The sequence below is a fragment of the Oncorhynchus mykiss genome, chromosome 11 (assembly GCF_057628025.1).
Source record: "Oncorhynchus mykiss isolate SJ-2025 chromosome 11, ASM5762802v1, whole genome shotgun sequence".
Taxonomy (NCBI): domain Eukaryota; kingdom Metazoa; phylum Chordata; class Actinopteri; order Salmoniformes; family Salmonidae; genus Oncorhynchus; species Oncorhynchus mykiss.
This window is the reverse complement of record NC_143032.1, coordinates 66,819,666-66,840,833: the sequence shown is the minus strand read 5'-3', so window position 1 is coordinate 66,840,833 and position 21,168 is coordinate 66,819,666. Positions and strand designations below refer to the sequence as shown.

General features: G+C 44.0%; 1 protein-coding gene across 50 annotated transcripts in view; it reads right to left on the bottom strand.

Moving 5' to 3' along the window:
• Window positions 1–21,168, bottom strand: part of arvcfb (ARVCF delta catenin family member b) — a 310,170-nt gene that overhangs the window by 57,727 nt on the left and 231,275 nt on the right. For all 50 annotated transcript variants that reach the window (XM_036936131.2, XM_090190983.1, XM_090190965.1 and 47 more), the window contains one exon: window positions 5,125–5,308. In XM_036936131.2, coding sequence (XP_036792026.1) covers window positions 5,125–5,308 — 184 coding nt within the window. The remainder of the gene's footprint in view (window positions 1–5,124; window positions 5,309–21,168) is intronic.

The following is a 21,168-nucleotide window of genomic DNA, read 5'->3' as shown; positions in this document are numbered from 1 at the left end:
TCTCTGTCGGCGTCATCTTAATTCCTCTTCAATGGCTGTCTGAAGTTTCTGGAAATTGTCGGGAACTGGAACGCCGCCGTACACGTCGATCGAGAGCATCCCAAACGCGCTCAATGGGTGACATGTCTGGCAAGTATGCAGCCCATGGAAGAACTGGGACATTTTCAGCTTCCAGGAATTGTCTACAAATTCTTGCGACATGGGGCCATGCATTATCATGCTGAAACATGAGGTGATGGCGGCAGATGAATGGCATGACAATGGGCCTCAGGATCTTGTCACAGTATCTCTATGCATTCAAATTGCCATCGATAAAATGCTGTTGTGTTAGTTGTCCATAGATCATGCCTGCCCATACCATCACCCCATCACCACCATGGCACACTCGTTAACGTCAGCAAACCACTTGCCCACACGACGCCATACAAGTGGACATTGGTTTTGAGGCTGGATGGATGTACTGCAAATTTCTCTAAAACGACTTTAGAGGTAGGCATATGTTAGAGAAATGAATATTAAATTATCTGGCAACAGTTCTGGTGAACATTCCTGCAGTCAGTATGCCAATGAACGCTCCCTCAAAATTTGAGACATCTGTGACATTGTGTTGTGTGACAAAACTGCACATTTTAGAGACGCCTTTTATTGTCCACAGCACAAGGCGCACATATGTAATGATTGTCTTGTTTAATCAGCTTCTTCATATGCCACACCTGTCAGGTGGATGGATTATCTTGGCAAAGGAGAAATGCTTACTAACAGGTCCGTAAACAAATTTGTGCACAAAGTTTGAGAGAAAGATGTTTTTTTGTGCATATGAAACAGTTCTGGGATCTTTTATTTCAGCTCATGAAACATGGGATGAACACTTTACATGTTGGTTTATATTTTTGTTCAGTGTAGTTTGAGTGAATACAACCTGCAACGAGGCTCTGTATAGGCCTTTTCAGAGAGTTTAGTTGTGGATAGATAGCAGGAGCTGCCAGGCTCGCTGGGGACTTCATTTAAGAATGTTTCCTTTCTGTGCCATATAATCACATTACCAACCACCCAGCAAGTCCTGGAGGAGGATGCCTGCCACCACTGTGGAGGGGTTGAGGGGGGCAGTCAAAGCCTTGTGCCCTGCCAGCATGACACACAAACACACACACACACAATCAGTCTCTGGGGCAGACTCCATTTATCTCAGGTAGAGCCTGGGCTATTACACACTTTGGCCTAATTAAAACTAATCTATGGTAGAGAAGCAGACAGCGCAGACCATCTGGGCCTCTATTCCCAAGTCATAAAACATCCGTTTTGGCCCAGAGAAATCACTTCCACCCATAACGGCCACCAAGGTGCATCCAACAGGGATTGATTTGACGGAAGAGTTGTGTGTGTGGTTGTTTGTGTGCGCTTACAGTAGGTGTATGTTTGGGCCGACATACAAAGCGGGATATGCGTTTTTTATTGGCAGGCATTTTATTGTTGCTTTTTCTAGAAAGTACATCTATTGTGGGTGTCAATTTGTGCATGTGTGTGTGTTTCAATGTCAATCTGTATGTGTGAGGGTGTGTGTGAGAGAGAATGTGTGTGAGGGTGTGTGAGAGAGTGTGTGTGTCTGAGGGTCCATTCTGTGTGTCCATTGTGTGGCCCGTATATAAACTGCCCAGTCCCAGGGGTTTGTCATGGTGACATGTGGCCATAAAGGGAAAATAGACTGGCCATAAAGGGACAATAGACTATCCTCTGACCCAATAGACTGTCCTCTGGGAGTGGGTCAGAGAGAGACAGCCTCCCTGGTGGAGACTGATGAAATGTCCTGATCTGTCCCTCATCACAAGGTCATAATATATATAAAAATATAGTATTCACCCCCCTTGGATTTCTTCACGTTTTATTGTGTTTCAGAGAGAGATTCAAATTACATTTTTTTCAATGATCTACACAAAATACTCTAATGTCAAGGTGGAAGAAAAAGTATATATTTTTTAAGATTAATAAAAAATAAAACACATTGATTAAATAAGTATTCACCCCCACTACATGTTATAATCACCTTTGGCAGTGATTACAGCTCTGAGTCTTTCTGGGTAAGTCTCTAAGAGCTTTGTAACACTTGAATTGTGCAATATTTAAAAAATCAGATATGTTCAATTATTGCCATAGATTTTCAAGCAGATTTAAGTCAAAACTGTAACTTGGCCACTCAGGAACATTCACTATCTCCTTGGTAAGCAGCTCCAATGTAGATTTGGCCTTGTGTTGTAGGTTATTGTTTTCCTGCTGAAATGTTAATTCCTCTCCCAGTGTCTGGTGTAAAGGTGAAGCAGGTTTTCCTTTAGGGTTTTACATGTGCTTAGCTCCATCACTTTTTATCCTGAAAAACTCCCCAGTCTTTGCCTAATGTCAAGTATACCTATACCATTATGCAGCCACCACCATGCTTGAAAATAAGGAGGTATTTACTCAGTGATGTGTAGTTGGATTTGCCCCAAACATAAGGCTTTGTTTTTAGGCCAAAAGTGTATTCCTTTGCTGTGTTTTTTTGAAGTATTACTTTAGTACCTTGTTGCATACAGGATGTAAGTTTCTGAATATTTTTATTCTGTATATTTGTATTCCTCTTTTTGCTCTGTCATTTAGGTCATTATCGTGGAGTCACTACAACGTTGTTGATCCATCCTCAGTTTTCTCCCATCATAGCCACTGGATTGTTTACCAATGGCCTCATGATGACATCCCTAAGCAGTTTCCTTCCTGTCCTGCAGATCAGTTAAGAAGGACGACTGTATCTTCAATGTGTCTGTGTGGTTTAATACATCCTCCACAGCACAATTATTAACCTGACCATCCTTAAAGAGACATTCAATGTCTGATTTGTTATTGTCACCGATCTACCAATCACTGCCCTCCTTTTTGAGGCTTTCGAAAAGTTCCCTGGTCTTTGTAGTTGAATCTGAGATTGAAATTCAATACTTGAATAGATGTTGTATTTATAGGGGACAGATGAAGAGGTAGTCGTTCAAAAATCATGTCAACCCCTATTATTTCACACAGAGTAAGTCCTGGTAACTTATTATGTGATTTGTTAAGCAAACTTTTATTCCTGAACTAATTTAGGCTTTCTTAAACAAAGGAGGTGAATACTTATGACCATATTTTAGTACATTTGTAAAAATGTGTAGAATTGTATTATGACGTATTTTGTGTAGATCAATAACAAACAATCACAATTAAATCTACTTCAATCCCACTTTGTACCACAACAAAAATTAGAAAAAATCCAAGTGGGGTGAATACTTATGATTCCCACTCTATAGGCCATTTAGCAGAAGCTTTTATCAAAATAGACTTCCTCACAAAAGGAAATAATATGCTTAAAAGCATATAGAGGTTATAGTGACCTAAGCAGCAAATGTGCAGTTCTGTCAAGGCATGAGTACACACAATCTCCCATACATCAGCAAAGCTCCACACAAATTTGCTTCTGCCTCTGGCCAGCTTACTAGGCAACAGAGAGTGTCATTGGTTACAGTTGCCATGGAGATGTACTCGACAGCAGGTAGAGAGAGAGAGAGAAAGAGAGGTAGAGAGAGAGAGAGGGAGGTAGAGAGAGAGAGATGTAGAGAAAGAGAGAGAGAGAGAGAGAGAGAGAGAGAGAGAGAGAGAGAGAGAACCGAAACAGAAGAATGGGTTAATCTGGAATGGGTTACATTTGATCAAAACAGCAGGGGGTTGGAAGAAAGCGTTGACTTGGATCCTGACCAACAGACTGCACTGACTGCTGAGCTGAGCTGAGCTGCAGTGGATTAGGGACTGTGGGTTGGCCATGATGGGGCTGGGGCAACATACAGTATAGCTGGTACAGAGGATATCTTTTGGTGCTTCACTAGGGTGGCACACTGCCAAAATACAAGGCCCAAGTCACGACAGGAGAAAAAAAATACTAGTGAGTTGTCTGAAGTTTTTTAAAGTCCACTTGGCAAAATGGACACTGGTAGAGAAGTTATAGCCAATATAAAGAATTTGTAGCTTCTAAATCTTTATTAGAAACACTAAAGCCATCCACAAGCATAATTCCTGGAGTCCCATGTGTTACAACATATTGGAGACTTCCTCAGCGGGAGCCAGTTGAGGTTGGACACAGCAGCCGTGGCTAGTTTACTGGTGGGGATAGAACGCAGCTCTAGACAGACAATCCCACCTTATCTCCTGAAGGACTATTGGCTTAACTCAGACAACCAGACCAGACTCACTGTTTTTTATCTCCTGTCTGGGGGGGGGGGGGGGGGGGGGGGGGCTCACACAGGCTCAAACACTGGCTTCCTGTTTTAACACTTCCACTAAAGGTCAACTAAGGTCAGTCAGTAAGCCAGCTGAATAGATGAGGGCAGTGGTCTTGAGTGACAGTAGCTAGAGACTGGACTAGCTAACTTTTGTCTCCTGATTAACTCTAACAGTTTGATAATGTGTTCCGATTGAGAAAAGGTTTATGGACACAATAATCCACAGCAGGAATACATTGAGGAGAATGTTGCTATCTACTAGATACTGTGCATTATGTCATCTAGCCTTGAATAAATTGAGGAGGAAAACAGGACTTTCTCACCAACCTGGGAGAATTCTTATAAACCTGCACACTAATTTCTTCCGGTCCAAATTGACCCAACACAACCCCTTTCAACCCCTCACAACCTTTTATCTCAGGTAGAAAGGGATGTGGATTTAAAATGGCTAATGTCATTATGGGAGAGGTAACCATGGCGATAAGCCCTTGTGGCCCTGGAAGTCCTAATCAAGCATCAGGTTGCTAGGATGGCCTCTAAGGAACCTGAGGCTGTCTGTACAGGGGTCTGTTAATAGCACTGCTAATGGCCACAGCAGCATAGGAGAACATCGATTTGTATCTGTTCATTATCAGATGCACTGGTGGAAAATGTCTTTTAACTCCCTCTCTCATTCAGAGAATAGCCTCTTCAGGTGAAGTGCTGGAGTGAGAGTGGTGGCCTGGCTAGTCCATATGCATTGTACCATGGGCCTGCTGATGTGTTACTTTAACCATCTTTCATCTGCTTCACTATGGTGGAAGTACCTTTAAGAGGAGAGTGTGTGTGTAGTAGGCCTCAAGCAAGCTATTACCTCAGACATCCTGATGTGTTCTTGAAGACGGTGGTCCACTCTGCGTCACGAGGTTTGGAGTCCTCGTTGGGCTCATGCTCCCAGCCTGAGTGGGGGATGATGACCTCGTTGGTCAAAGTCTGCAGTCCGTGGTTTATAATCACCATCTTCAGAGGCTCAAAGGAAGACAGGTTCCACAGGGTCCCTGTGGAGTGGAGGAGGGGGGAGGGAGGGGGCGATTTGGAGAGGGAGAGGGAGAGAGGAAAGGAGAGGATGGAGGGAGAGGATGTGGAGGAAAGAGAAATGGAGAAAGGAAAAACTGTCATTCTTTGATAACTTTCACATCTGAGTGAACAACCATTCATGCAAAATGAAACAAGTTACTAGTAACATACAAAACACAGTGAGAACAAAGTCCTGTTTTCGCTCACACAGTGAGGAGATAGACTGCTGTGTCTCACACTGATTATAATTCAATCATTGTGCCTGCGTTTTCTGTAATCTCAGAGAGAGGGAGGGAGGGGAGGAAACACACACGATGAGGAGAGGTTTATAAATACAGCAGGCATCAGTAGGGATTTCATAACAAAAGGATGTATTGGGGCAAGACCTTTCGGTTTGTGGAAAACAAAATATTATAGAATGACTTCAAAGTTCACATACAGTCCCCTACACACACAGGGTCTTTATTTTGACTATCTTCACTGAAGTTCCCCTCCTCCCTCATCCCCCGGACAAGGCCTAGTGGGGGAGGAATAGTAAGAAAATGGTTAATTCTGGGGTCAGAAAGTATGGACTCCCTCGGCACTGGGATTATTTCTTACTCAGACAACAATAACAGCTAGAAGCTATACCGTTTAGCTAAATCTTCTATACACACACAAGCAACACAGTTTCCACACGGTCAATATTTCCGCTGTCAGATCATGCTTACTGCACACTATAACATCTAAAAATACCTTTGTCCCACTCGAGGGGTTAACTTGTGGTTTGAGAATACCGCTACCTCCCTCCAACAACAATAAGTACATCTGTAAAGTACTTACAACTGAAAATGGCCTCCATACTCCATTACCTAAACACTGCAAGGCCATGAGGCACTCTGGTAACATGGATCATAGCTTGCCTGATAGGCAGAACTGAACTCTGTGTCGCTAAGGGAACAGCCATGTCGTATTGCTAGAGGTTCATTTGACTTTCTCAAAAAAGTCAGTGGCGTGTTACTGTGGCACTCATGCATGAACAACAGGAGACTGGGCTGCCTGGGAGGCTGCTGGGTTGATTACCTCCAACACTGGCCCATTAGCATCACCCCATTGACTCTGACAACCAGCGGTAAACACACCAAAAGTAGCCAATGATAGTTAACAGCCCTCCACCACTGGAAGTCAACGTTAGCAGGCATAGTGTTTAAACAACTATAGTATCCATGGATAATTAGTGACAGCAAGCAGGTGGTCAACAAGCAGCCAACAGCAGCCAACGATAGTCTACAGCAGCCAACAGCAGCCAACAGCAGCCAACAGCAGCCAACGATAGTCTACAGCAGCCAACAGCAGCCAACGATAGTCTACAGCCCTTACTGGAACAATCCACAATCTTTGGAAGTACATTCATCAACATTAGGCACAATGCAATCAACTGCTACTGTACATTTATTTACATGAAATTAAAAGAGAGAGATAGAGAGAGAGACATACTGTGGGCAATATATACTGAACAAAAATATAAACGCAACATGCAACAATTTCAAAGATTTTACTCAGTTACAGTTTATGTAAGGAAATGAATCAGTTGAAATGCTTTCATTAGGCCCTAATCTATTTCACATCTGGGCAGGGGCACAGCCATGGGGGGACCTGGGAGGGCATAGGCCCACCCACTGGGGAGCCAGGCCCAGCCAATCAGAATGAGCCCCCCCGGATGTGGAGGTTGGATGTGGAGGTCCTGGGCTTGGTTACAAGTGGTCTGCGGCTGTGAGGCCATTTGGACGTACTGCCAAATTCTCTAAAATGACATTGGAGGTGGCTTAAGGTAGAGAAATGAACATTAAATTCTCTGGCAACAGCTCTGGAGTAAAACATCTCTGGTGTAATTTGAGTGAAATAAGCTTTTTGTGCATATGGAACATTTCTGGGATCTTTTATTTCAGCTCATGAAACATGAGCATCAGTATATTTTATGCACTTTGGCATTTGTTTTGCAGCTATGCTAGGAGAAGCTTAAGTGAAGTAAACATTTACAAATCCCAGAAAAATGGGAAAACAAATTAAACCTGTGTCTTGAGAAATATGAGATTTACCAAGAAGACTGGGACCTATAATCTGCTGTGGTACAGGGTTTTCTTTCTCCTTTAATTTCCGGAACCATCCACTGACAAAATAAATTCGGAGTGAGGCAGCGTCCCAAATGGAACCCTATTCCCCATTAGGTGCACTACCCTATTCTCTATATTGTGTAAGTACTGCACTATATAGGGAATAGGGTGATATTTGTGACGCTGCCTGGGTCCACAGTCCAATGACAGCCCATTATTACTGTATATTACATTGACCAGCCTGCTGATATGGCTGTCATTCCAAGCCCTTCAGAACCAACCATTAAAGGATAAAATACTGTTTGTGACAGTGACATCCTTCACTTCCTACAGTGAGCAGAGGAGAATGCATTTCTTTGTGGCGTAGCTTTAATAAATCACAAATAGTGGCCATAGCTCACAGTCACAGTACAGTTAGTCTATACATGACTGAACGCTGACTGGGGGAGTGACAGACAGTCTCCATGCTTCACAGACAGTGGTCATGCAGCGAGCAGGGTTTGTAGGGATCTCTCTCTCACTCCCTCTCTCACTTCATCTGGGCCAGATTACCTCCAACACAGTGCCATTTCTAAAGTCTGCCGGTTCTTTCACATCATACTTTCTTTCCCCATCTCCCCAGTCCCCAAGAACCTGCTGCCTCGTGGATGGACACTCCTCCCTCCCTCTCGCTAATCAAATCCCAAGGTAAGGGATGGGACTGAAAGCCAATCAGAGGCAGGCCAGGCCAGGGAGAGGGCCAGGGGGAGCTGGGAGATGTGAGGTGGACCAGGGCTGGACCCCCTTTATTAAGTTTGCTTCCCTCCCAGTCTCCATCCCAGGACCCTGGGCGGCTAATCCCATTTCTTGGGCGCTGGCTGCTGCAGCCGTGCTGCTCTAACAGGCCCATTCACTTAGAGCTGCCCATTACACACCATCCTCCACCCTGCCATTAATCACAGATTATAGCCTGGGAGAGGGAGGGAGGGAGACAGAGTAGGGAAAGAGGGAGAGAGAGAGAAAGGGAGAGGGAAAGAGAGGGAGAAGGAAGGCACATACATATTAGCCATACTGTGGGCTAGGCTGTAACTCTCCTACTCTTGTCACATAAATAAAGCAACACCTCAAGGCACAACACCTCTCCCCCAAGTGACCTACTGGTTGTGTGTATGTACTGACATGTGACCTACTTGTTGTGTGTATGTACTGACATGTGACCTACTTGTTGTGTGTATGTACTGACATGTGACCTACTTGTTGTGTGTATGTACTGGCATGTGACCTACTTGGTGTGTGTATGTACTGACATGTGACCTACTTGTTGTGTGTATGTACTGACATGTGACCTACTTGTTGTGTGTATGTACTGGCATGTGACCTACTTGGTGTGTAACTGATAGATGCACACACACACTACATGTTAATGTTTTTAAATTCATGTCAATTGTAAAGTATTTTGTATTTTTCTTTATGTGTCAGACCCCAGTAAGACTAGCTGTCACCATTGGCTTCGACTAATGGGGATCCTAATAAAATCAAATAAAGCATCACAGCCTAATTGCTCAGCAGAGATGACGGACAGTCCATGAGATAGTAGAGGAGGCGGCCACGGCAGGTGGCAGGAGAGTTAAGGTACGACAGATATATGTTGATCGGGCTGTGTGTATGAGTGTGTCTGTGGATGTGTCTAGAGAGAATGTGTGTATGACAGGGTTTCTGGTAGCCAGTAATTGGCGGCTTTTGTCCAATAAAAAAAAAAATGAATGCCGATATATACAATTGTTTCTGGCCAAATTGACTGGGCCAGCAGAAAAAACAACGGTAGGCAGGCTATCAGCACGTCACCACCACTTTACAACGTGAGCTGGAGGCAGAATGCATTTTGAAAACATACTTAATTGTTTGAAACCTGAATGTTTTACTTCATAGTATGAGGCATGTCTTACCTTGCTTGAAAATCCTACCATGGAAACATGGAGGCAATTATTTTATAAAGACTTCATAGGAGGTGCGTGAGTTTCAAGTTTGGGGGAGCAAACAATTTATTCTACCAGTTATGATTTTCATATGCACATTTTCGTGGAAGAGCTTCATTTCAATAATAACGTTTTCATTTCTCAAAATCATTGCCACGTGGTTAATTAAAATGATAGAAAACTTAAAATGCATCTAATGCGAGATCACCAGCCTCGGCCATATAGACACGTTGATACACTGTGATCATGGGTGGCTAAATAGGCTAAATGAGAGATACAGCGAGATGGCCAATGCAGCCGTTGGCCTTTACCTTCCATTGTAAACTAAGGAAAAATACATAAAGCCGACAAAATAAAAAAGTGTTCAGGTATTTTATGATGTTTCCACAGACAGCTGTTTTTACACAAGGGGAAAGTGTTCAGGTATTTTATGATGTTTCCACAGACAGCTGTTTTTACACAAGGGGAAAGTGTTCAGGTATTTTATGATGTTTCCACAGACAGCTGTTTTTACACAAGGGGAAAGTGTTCAGGTATTTTATGATGTTTCCACAGACAGCTGTTTTTACACAAGGGGAAAGTGTTCAGGTATTTTATGATGTTTCCACAGACAGCTGTTTTTACACAAGGGGAAAGTGTTCAGGTATTTTATGATGTTTCCACAGACAGCTGTTTTTACACAAGGGGAAAGTGTTCAGGTATTTTATGATGTTTCCACAGACAGCTGTTTTTACACAAGGGGAAAGTGTTCAGGTATTTTATGATGTTTCCACAGACAGCTGTTTTTACACAAGGGGAAAGTGTTCAGGTATTTTATGATGTTTCCACAGACAGCTGTTTTTACACAAGGGGAAAGTGTTCAGGTATTTTATGATGTTTCCACTGGATATGTGGGATTATCAGATGATGATATTTTTATCTTTCACACCGAGGCTTGGTGATTATTGAGGGGGAGATTGTTGGAAAGATTTTTTTAAATAGGCCTGCTGTGAGGAACTACTAGGCCATAATTCACAATGGATGTTAAAAAAAAAGACTGTTGACTTACTATGTGAGGTGAAGAAAGAATGATTGAGAAGCTCAGCTTATTAGTGGTGGACGTGGTGAGTTAAGTCAATCAGAAATCAGACATTCCTAAATGGGCACTCTCCTAAATGTGCGCTGCAGGCCAGTTAGACTATTTCTATGCTCAGGTGCACACGCTCCCTCAACATTAACAAGGCAGAGAAACCAGACACATGCTCATTGCTCACATGGAGCACCAAAACGTATTTCTCACAAGTGTAGCAGGTTGTGACTCTGCAAACAAGTTTCCACTCAGAGAATGAGAATGGTAAATGACTGTAGGCCTAATTAGTAATACAATGCATTAACATGAATTAATGTAACCAAATTATGGGGATTAACGGTACATTTACTACTGGAGACATATGTAATGGGGAATTGATATAAACAACCAAAGGGCAAACAATTCACACAATGAAACAAATCTTGGCCACACACCCCTCCCCTTTATCTTGTCTCAGCATTTTTTATTATACTCAAGACACCTTATTTTTATACAAATTTGACATGCTTTTCACTGACAGCCCAACTCAATAATCAGCTAGGCCTTTTGGCATGCACACCGCCTATGAAAGACTTCCATGCCATTTCTCTCCCGTTCTGTTGGTTTTCATATCAACTTTCTTTTGTTGTCCAGAAGTCAAAAGCACAATCCTAGTAATATCAGCAACCCATCCTAGTTGTTGCATCTTTAGATTCACCCTCTTTCTGAGTTTCTAACAGAGATTTTCTTTTCTGTCATATACCACTCACATCAGGTGTGTTTTTTTCCCGCAAACTGCATTTTGGCAAATCTATGAAAATCACGTTTCATTGGCTGCTTCATTACAGGAGTTGCATGGTATGTTAAGATGAATTACCATAATCTATTTTTTATATATATTTTTTAGCCCTTTTTCTCCCCAATTTCGTGTTATCCAATTGTTTTAGTAGCTACTATCTTGTCTCATCGCTACAACTCCCTCCCGTACGGGCTCGGGAGAGACGAAGGTTGAAAGTCCTCCGATACACAACCCAACCAAGCCGCACTGCTTCTTAACACAGCGCGCATCCAACCCGGAAGCCAGCCAATGTGTCGGAGGAAACACCTGCCAACCTTGGTTAGCGTGCACTGCGCCCGGCCCTCCCTAACCCGGACGACGCTAGGCCAATTGTGCGTCGCAACAGAGCCTGGGCGTGAACCCAGAGTCTCTGGTGGCACAGCTGGCGCTGCAGTACAGCGCCCTTAACCACTGCGCCACCAGGGAGGCTATCATTATGAGCACCGTGGGTGGACACCCTAATGCAGGGGTGTCAAACGCATTCCACGGAGGGCCATGTGTCACGTTCTGACCTTAGTTCCTTTGTTTTGTCTTTGTTTTAGTATGGTCAGGGCGTGAGTTGGGGTGGGCAGTCTGTTTGTTTTTCTATGTTGGTTTTTGTGTTCGGCCTAGTATGGTTCTCAATCAGAGGCAGGTGTCGTTAGTTGTCTCTGATTGAGAATCATACTTAGGTAGCTTTTTTCCACCTGGGTTTTGTGGGTGTTTATTTTCTGTCTTTGTGTTGCGTGTGTATGTCTCCAGACAGGACTGTTTCGTTTCATTCGTTCATTTAGTTATTTTTGTATTGATTCAGTGTTCAGTGCTTTCTTTGCTTTCTCCCGAAGACGATTGTTACACCATGTGTCTGCGGGTTTTTGTTTTTTCCTTTCAATTAAGACCTAGACAACCAGGTGAGGGGAGTTCCTTACTAATCAGTGACCAAAATTCATCAATCAAGTACAAGGGTGGAACAAAAACCCACAGACACTCAGACCTTCCTGGAATGAGTTTGACACCTATGCCCTAATGGTGTACACACCCAATGCAAATGGATCTGCTACATTTCTGAAATGGTCAGTAAATAAAAATCTTCCCAGTCATGTTGTCCGGTGCCACATTTTCTAAACGGAAACTCTGGTGTATGAGTGTGTCTGTGGCTGTGTCCAGAGAGAATGTGTGTATGAGTGTGTCTGTGGCTGTGTCCAGAGATAATGTGTGTATGAGTGTGGATGTGTCCAGAGAGAATGTGTGTATGAGTGTGTCTGTGGATGTGTCCAGAGAGAATGTGTGTATGAGTGTGTCTGTGGATATGTCCAGAGAGAATGTGTGTATGAGTGTGTCTGTGGCTGTGTCCAGAGAGAATGTGTGTATGAGTGTGTCTGTGGCTGTGTCCAGAGAGAATGTGTGTATGAGTGTGTATGTGGATGTGTCCAGAGAGAATGTGTGTATGAGTGTGGATGTGTCCAGAGAGAATGTGTGTATGAGTGTGTCTGTGGATGTGTCCAGAGAGAATGTGTGTATGAGTGTGGATGTGTCTAGAGAGAATGTGTGTATGAGTGTGGATGTGTCCAGAGAGAATGTGTGTATGAGTGTGGATGTGTCCAGTGAGAATGTGTGTATGAGTGTGGATGTGTCCAAAGAGAATGTGCGAATGAGTATGGATGTGTCTAGAGAGAATGTGTGTATGAGCGTGGATGTGTCCAGAGAGAATGTGTGAATGAGTGTCTAGCGAGTTCAGTAGGAACAGACCCATATGGAACAGCTGGCCCCTACCTAGATCTCAGCAGGGTGGCCACACAGGGAGGGAGGGAGGGAGGGAGGGAGGGAGGGAGGGAGGGAGGGAGGGAGGGAGGGAGGGAGGGAGGGAGGGAGGGACGGACACACACACACACCACTCTTTCCTCACCAATTTTAAAAAGAGCTGAACCCTTTCCTGGGCCACGAATCAACTCAAGTGCCACTCCAAGTCTCTGCCTGTGCCCTCACTCTCTCCTCTCCCCATCCTACCACACAGGGGGCTCGTATAAAATAAATCCTGTCTGGAATGGGTGGTGGTGTGTGTGTGGGGAGTGGGGGGTGGGTTCTGTGTTTCCATTAAGAACTGCAGCTAAATGAATCATTTATACAGCATTCAGTGATTGGTCCTTTCATGTGGCATTCTGAATGCTGGCCCTCACGCCCCTGCTACCTATTCCCTATACACTCCCCTGCTACCTAGTCCCTATACACGCCCCTGCTACCTATTCCCTATACACTCCCCTGCTACCTAGTCCCTATACACTCCCCTGCTACCTAGTCCCTATACACTCCCCTGCTACCTATTCCCTATACACTCCCCTGCTACCTAGTCCCTATACACTCCCCTGCTACCTATTCCCTATACACGCCCCTGCTACCTATTCCCTATACACTCCCCTGCTACCTATTCCCTATACACTCCCCTGCTACCTATTCCCTATACACTCCCCTGCTACCTAGTCCCTATACACTCCCCTGCTACCTATTCCCTATACGCTCCCCTGCTACCTATTCCCTATACGCTCCCCTGCTACCTATTCCCTATATACTCCCCTGCTGCTTATTCCCTATACACTCCCCTGCTACCTATTCCCTATACACTCCCCTGCTACCTATTCCCTATTCACTCCCCTGCTGCTTATTCCCTATACACTCCCCTGCTGCCTATTCCCTATTCACTCCCCTGCTGCTTATTCCCTATACACTCCCCTGCTGCTTATTCCCTATACACTCCCCTGCTGCCTATTCCCTATACACTCCCCTGCTGCCTATTCCCTATACACTCCCCTGCTGCCTATTCCATATACACTCCCCTGCTACCTATTCCCTATACACTCCCCTGCTACCTATTCCCTATACACTCCCCTGCTACCTATTCCCTATACACTCCCCTGCTACCTATTCCCTATACACTCCCCTGCTACCTATTCCCTATACACTCCCCTGCTACCTATTCCCTATACACTCCCCCGCTGCTTATTCCCTATACACTCCCCTGCTGCTTATTCCCTATACACTCCCCTGCTGCTTATTCCCTATACACTCCCCTGCTGCTTATTCCCTATACACTCCCCTGCTGCTTATTCCCTATACACTCCCCTGCTGCTTATTCCCTATACACTCCCCTGCTACCTATTCCCTATACACTCCCCTGCTGCTTATTTCCTATACACTCCCCTGCTGCTTATTCCCTATACACCCCCCTGCTGCTTATTCCCTATACACTCCCCTGCTACCTATTCCCTATACACTCCCCTGCTACCTATTCCCTATACACTCCCCCGCTGCTTATTCCCTATACACTCCCCTGCTGCTTATTCCCTATACACTCCCCTGCTGCTTATTCCCTATACACTCCCCTGCTGCTTATTCCCTATACACTCCCCTGCTGCTTATTCCCTATACACTCCCCTGCTGCTTATTCCCTATACACTCCCCTGCTGCTTATTACCTATACACTCCCCTGCTACCTATTCCATATACACTCCCCTGCTGCTTATTCCCTATACACTCCCCTGCTGCTTATTCCCTATACACTCCCCTGCTACCTATTCCCTATACACTCCCCTGCTACCTATTCCCTATTCACTCCCCTGCTGCTTATTCCCTATACACTCCCCTGCTGCTTATTCCCTATACACTCCCCTGCTGCCTATTCCCTATACACTCCCCTGCTGCCTATTCCCTATACACTCCCCTGCTGCCTATTCCATATACACTCCCCTGCTACCTATTCCCTATACACTCCCCTGCTACCTATTCCCTATACACTCCCCTGCTACCTATTCCCTATACACTCCCCTGCTACCTATTCCCTATACACTCCCCTGCTACCTATTCCCTATACACTCCCCTGCTACCTATTCCCTATACACTCCCCCGCTGCTTATTCCCTATACACTCCCCTGCTGCTTATTCCCTATACACTCCCCTGCTGCTTATTCCCTATACACTCCCCTGCTGCTTATTCCCTATACACTCCCCTGCTGCTTATTCCCTATACACTCCCCTGCTGCTTATTCCCTATACACTCCCCTGCTACCTATTCCCTATACACTCCCCTGCTGCTTATTTCCTATACACTCCCCTGCTGCTTATTCCCTATACACCCCCCTGCTGCTTATTCCCTATACACTCCCCTGCTACCTATTCCCTATACACTCCCCTGCTACCTATTCCCTATACACTCCCCCGCTGCTTATTCCCTATACACTCCCCTGCTGCTTATTCCCTATACACTCCCCTGCTGCTTATTCCCTATACACTCCCCTGCTGCTTATTCCCTATACACTCCCCTGCTGCTTATTCCCTATACACTCCCCTGCTGCTTATTCCCTATACACTCCCCTGCTGCTTATTACCTATACACTCCCCTGCTACCTATTCCATATACACTCCCCTGCTGCTTATTCCCTATACACTCCCCTGCTGCTTATTCCCTATACACTCCCCTGCTGCTTATTCCCTATACACTCCCCTGCTGCTTATTCCCTATACACTCCCCTGCTGCTTATTCCCTATACACTCCCCTGCTGCTTATTCCCTATACACTCCCCTGCTACCTATTCCCTATACACTCCCCTGCTGCTTATTTCCTATACACTCCCCTGCTGCTTATTCCCTATACACCCCCCTGCTGCTTATTCCCTATACACTCCCCTGCTACCTATTCCCTATACACTCCCCTGCTACCTATTCCCTATACACTCCCCCGCTGCTTATTCCCTATACACTCCCCTGCTGCTTATTCCCTATACACTCCCCTGCTGCTTATTCCCTATACACTCCCCTGCTGCTTATTCCCTATACACTCCCCTGCTGCTTATTCCCTATACACTCCCCTGCTGCTTATTCCCTATACACTCCCCTGCTGCTTATTACCTATACACTCCCCTGCTACCTATTCCATATACACTCCCCTGCTGCTTATTCCCTATACACTCCCCTGCTGCTTATTCCCTATACACTCCCTTGCTGCTTATTCCCTATACACTCCCCTGCTGCTTATTACCTATACACTCCCCTGCTGCTTATTCCCTATACACTCCCCTGCTACCTATTCCCTATACACTCCCCTGCTACCTATTCCCTATACACTCCCCTGCTACCTATTCCCTACACACTCCCCTGCTGCTTATTCCCTATACACTCCCCTGCTGCTTATTCCCTATACACTCCCCTGCTGCTTATTCCCTATACACTCCCTTGCTGCTTATTCCCTATACACTCCCCTGCTGCTTATTCCCTATACACTCCCTTGCTGCTTATTCCCTATACACTCCCTTGCTGCTTATTCCCTATACACTCCCCTGCTGCGTGAGTCAAGCCACGTAAACACACACGCATACATGCACACAAACATGCATGCATGCATGAGCTCACACGCAGGTATGCACACACACACACACACACACACAGCACATCCACTACTCAGCTTCTGGGAGAGAGGGAGGGTGCTCAGCAGCTCTATGAATGTTGGATTACAGTAGAGAACAAGGAATGAACACCTGTTTAGTAGTTGTTTGCCCACAAATCTCTGTTCACTACTGTCTATGAATGGAAAATATATGAGACAAATGCACTCCACGATCATCTACCTTTTCAGTTATGTGTTTGCTAGAGGGTGCAGGCCTATATTCAGGAGGAAAAAGAGAAAAGGGAAGCACTACCGTTTGGTTAGTTCCACGTCAACCCTTCCCTGCCTGAATAGAACTGGCCTTGGTTTTGGGGACAGCACAAATCCGTTAAAAAAAGCATGTGGATGACCATAAAAAACTGTCTATTTTTAAAGCTCCAATTATATTTAATTGTAGAAAAACATGCCCAGTATGGGGCACGCTGAAAACTGATCACACATTGTGACGGTGCTGTTTTCATAGAGGCCTCGCTCTAGCAACTAAAGCATATGGTCAGGCCTGGGATGGAAAGAAAGAGGGAGGAGAGAGAGAGAGAGTGAAAGAGCGAGTGAAAGAAAACGAGAAAGAAAGAGCAAGCGAGAGAGAGAGAGAGAGACACAGAGAAGGAAGGAAAGAGGGAAGGAGAGGGGAAAGAGAAGGAGAGAGCAGGGGAGAAAGAGAGAGAAGAGAATAGACCAATAGAGAGAGAGGTGGAGAGATAAAGAGAAAGACAGGGAGATATAGGGGAGGGGTTTTCCTCTGTTCCCCTGTCTTGCGGTGGGAGGTTATTTTTATCTGGGCACAGCCATCCCTCTTCCCACACAGACTTCTCAGTCAGAGTGACCATACATACAGTAGACTACAGAGAGATATTCCACTACACCTTCATGTGCTGTACACATCTTCTCCTCTATATTCAACAAGAAAAAACAAGTGAAACAACATCTGTTCTTCACAGACATTCACTTCCATCCTGCCATTTTCTGTGAAAGCACCATAAGATGTTATTACCACTTATAGTTAGTCACAACACATAATTCATTATAAGCGTTTTATAATGCATTACAGAGCACATGGTACATGATACACATGTGCCTTCAGAAAGTACTCATACCCCTGACGTATACCACATTTTGTTGTGTTACAGCCGGAATTCAAAATGGATTAAATCTTTTTTTCTCTCACCCATCTACAGACAATACCCCATAATGACAAAGTGCAAACATGTTTTTAGAAATGTTTGCAAATGAATTGAAAATGATATACAGAAATATCTAATTTACATAAATGTTCACCACCGAGTCAATACTTTGTAGAAGCACCTTTGGCAGGGAGTATTTCTGGGTAAGTTTATGAGATTTCCACACCTGTTTTGTCAATTATTATTTAAAAAATTCTTCAAGTGCTGTTAAATTGGTTGTTGATCATTGCTTGACAACCCTTTTCAGTTCTTGCCATAGATTTTCAAGTAATTTTAAATCAAAACTGTAACTAGACCACTCATGAACATTCACTCTCTTGGTAAGCAACTCCAGCATAGATTTGTGTTTTGGGTTATTGTCTAGCTGAAAGGTGAATTCATCTCCCAGTGTCTGGTGGAAAGCAGACTGAACCAGGTTGTCCTCTAGGATTCTGGAATATTTTTTATTCTGTACTAGCTTCCTTCTTTTCACTCTGTCAATTAGGTTAGTATTGTGGAGTAACTACAATGTTGTTGATCCATCCTAAGTTTTCTCCTATCACAGCCATTAAACTCTGTAACTGTTTTAAAGTCACCATTGGCCTCATGGTGAAACCCCTGAGCGGTTTCCTTCCTCTCCGGCAACTGAGTTAGAAAGGACGCCTGTATCTATGAAGTGACTGGGTGTCTTGATACACCATCCAAAGTGTAATTAATAACTTCACCATGCTCAAAGGGATATTCAATGTCTGCTTTTTTTTACCCATCTACCAATAGGTGCCCTTCTTTGTGAGGCATTGGAAAACCATCCTGGTCTTTGTGGTTGAATCTGTGTTTGAAATTCACTGCTCGTGGGATGGAAACCGTCGTAATTATGAGACCAAGGCGCAGCGTGAGTAGAGTTCCACATAATTTTTATAAACCAAAACTCACTGAACAAAAACAACAACCAAACGAAACGTGAAGCTACTGTTGTGCACTCAGGCAACTAAATTTTAGACAAGATCCCACAACACAAATGAGGAAAATGGCTACCTAAATATGATCCCCAATCAAAGACAACGATAAACAGCTGTCTCTGTTTATCGGGCCAACAAAGACATACAAAAACCCCTAGACATACAAAAACCCTAGACATACAAAAACTAGAGTACCCACTCTAGTCACACCCTGACCTAACCAAAATATATAGAAAAACAGAGATATCTAAGGTCAGGGCGTGACAGCTCGACTGAGGGACCTAAAACATAATTGTATGTGTGGAGGAACAGAGGTAGTCATTCAAAAAATCATGTTAAACATTTTTATTGCACAGTCCATGTAACTTATTATGTGACTTGTTAAGCAGATTTTTACTCATGGACTTATTTAGGTTTGCCATAACCAAGGGGTTGAATACTTATTGACTCAAGACATTTCAGCATTTCATTTTTTATTAATTTGTAATCATTTCAAAAACATAATTCCACTTTGACATGATGGGGTATTGTGTGTATTCCAGTGACCAAAAATCGCAATGGAATCCATTTTAAATTCAGCCTCTAACACAACAAAATGTGGAAAAAGTCAAAGGGTACGAAAACTTTCTGAAGGCACTCTATATACTTCATACAAAGTGTTACCAAAGCATTCTTGAGCTAGTCCCATGGGAAAACTATGTGTTGTTCAAATCGTCCACTCCTAAAGGTTGCCTCCTGACGTGTAAACTGCTATTTGCCCTCTCAGTTTCACATGTACAAAGCAAAAAAAGCCTCTCTCAGATCCCATTCCCCACATTCCTGCTGAATGCGTGTCAGGTCAAACCAATCCTGTTGAGATTAGTGGTGTGATGTGGCCGGAGAGAGACACACCTCATTCAGTGACATTTAACAAGTCATGGCGAATGTTTAACACAGCATATTCCTATTGAGCTTGAGCCATATACTGTTTAAACCATATACAGGGGTGTTTTTCGAAATACCGACGGTATGATTTTCAATATAGTGGAGCTGTGAGGGTGCTTGCTATGAGGGTGCTAAGTATAACTATAAGAAATCTAAGATGAGAAAAATAAGTTATATCCAGCTCAGAGCTCCAGCTATGCATTTGGTTTGCTAACTTGCTAGCTAAGTGGTTAGATGTCAAGATCAAGCTTCTTGGTTACAGCAGAGACATTGAATTCCCTCCTGGATCAAGATCCCTGTTGCCTTTTTTCCATCTTCGCAATAGCGTCCCTTGTGTACACATTCGGTTTTACCATATACCCCGGTATGGTACCGAAACGGTATGACGGTATGGAAATCTGGATACCACCCAACCGTAATTCCTATAACACTAGCCTGGTTTAGTCCATGTTACCAACAACACTCTCTTAGTTCTCTCTCTCTCTGTCTCTTAGATAGAGAATGCAGGACATGCTTCAATAATGCCTCAGCCCACAACATCACAATGCCCTAACAGAGAATACACCCGAGCAATTAATTTGTCATTCAAATGTAGCTAGTGTTGACTTATTTACAGCTGAGGAGCTATAGCTAGTGTTGACTTATTTACAGCTGAGGAGCTGTAGCTAGTGTTGACTTATTTACAGCTGAGGAGCTGTAGCTAGTGTTGACTTATTTACAGCTGTGAAGCTGTAGCTAGTGTTGACTTATTTACAGCTGAGGAGCTGTAGCTAGTGTTGACTTATTTACAGCTGAGGAGCTGTAGCTAGTGTTGACTTATTTACAGCTGAGGAGCTGTAGCTAGTGTTGACTTATTTACAGCTGTGAAGCTGTAGCTAGTGTTGACTTATTTACAGCTGAGGAGCTGTAGCTAGTGTTGGTCTGTAGAACTCACAAGTGTTGTATAATACGGGTGTGACGTTTCAACAGAATTGAGATCGTTAAAACCATTTAAAAAATGTACATCACAGTGCAGTTATTACAAAACTACCATTAACAGGTTCCGATCATCATCATAAAGGAAACATTTAAATTAAACAAATACCTAATGCTACAATGCTGTAAGTAGGAGGAGATATGCATCTTTCAAATGATTTGCCAAGAATGTAAAGCGCTCTGCCTGTCATCATCGTTAAAAGTTGGGAAAATGGCAGAGTGAGACAGGGAAGTCCTGCATGGCATTACTTTGAGAAGTTAAATGAGAAGGTGATCAAATACAAACTTGTGAGGTTGAATTGAGCTACAGTGGCAGTACAGGTGCAATGCTGAAAGACGCACTGTGACACACACCCCATTGTTGGCAGCAGCGCGATAAGGGTCGGAGTGAGAAAATCACAGCACCTGATTGCAGAAATGATTGCAGTTGAAATGCAGCCATTGTCAATGGAAGAGGATGTCGGCTTCAATACCCT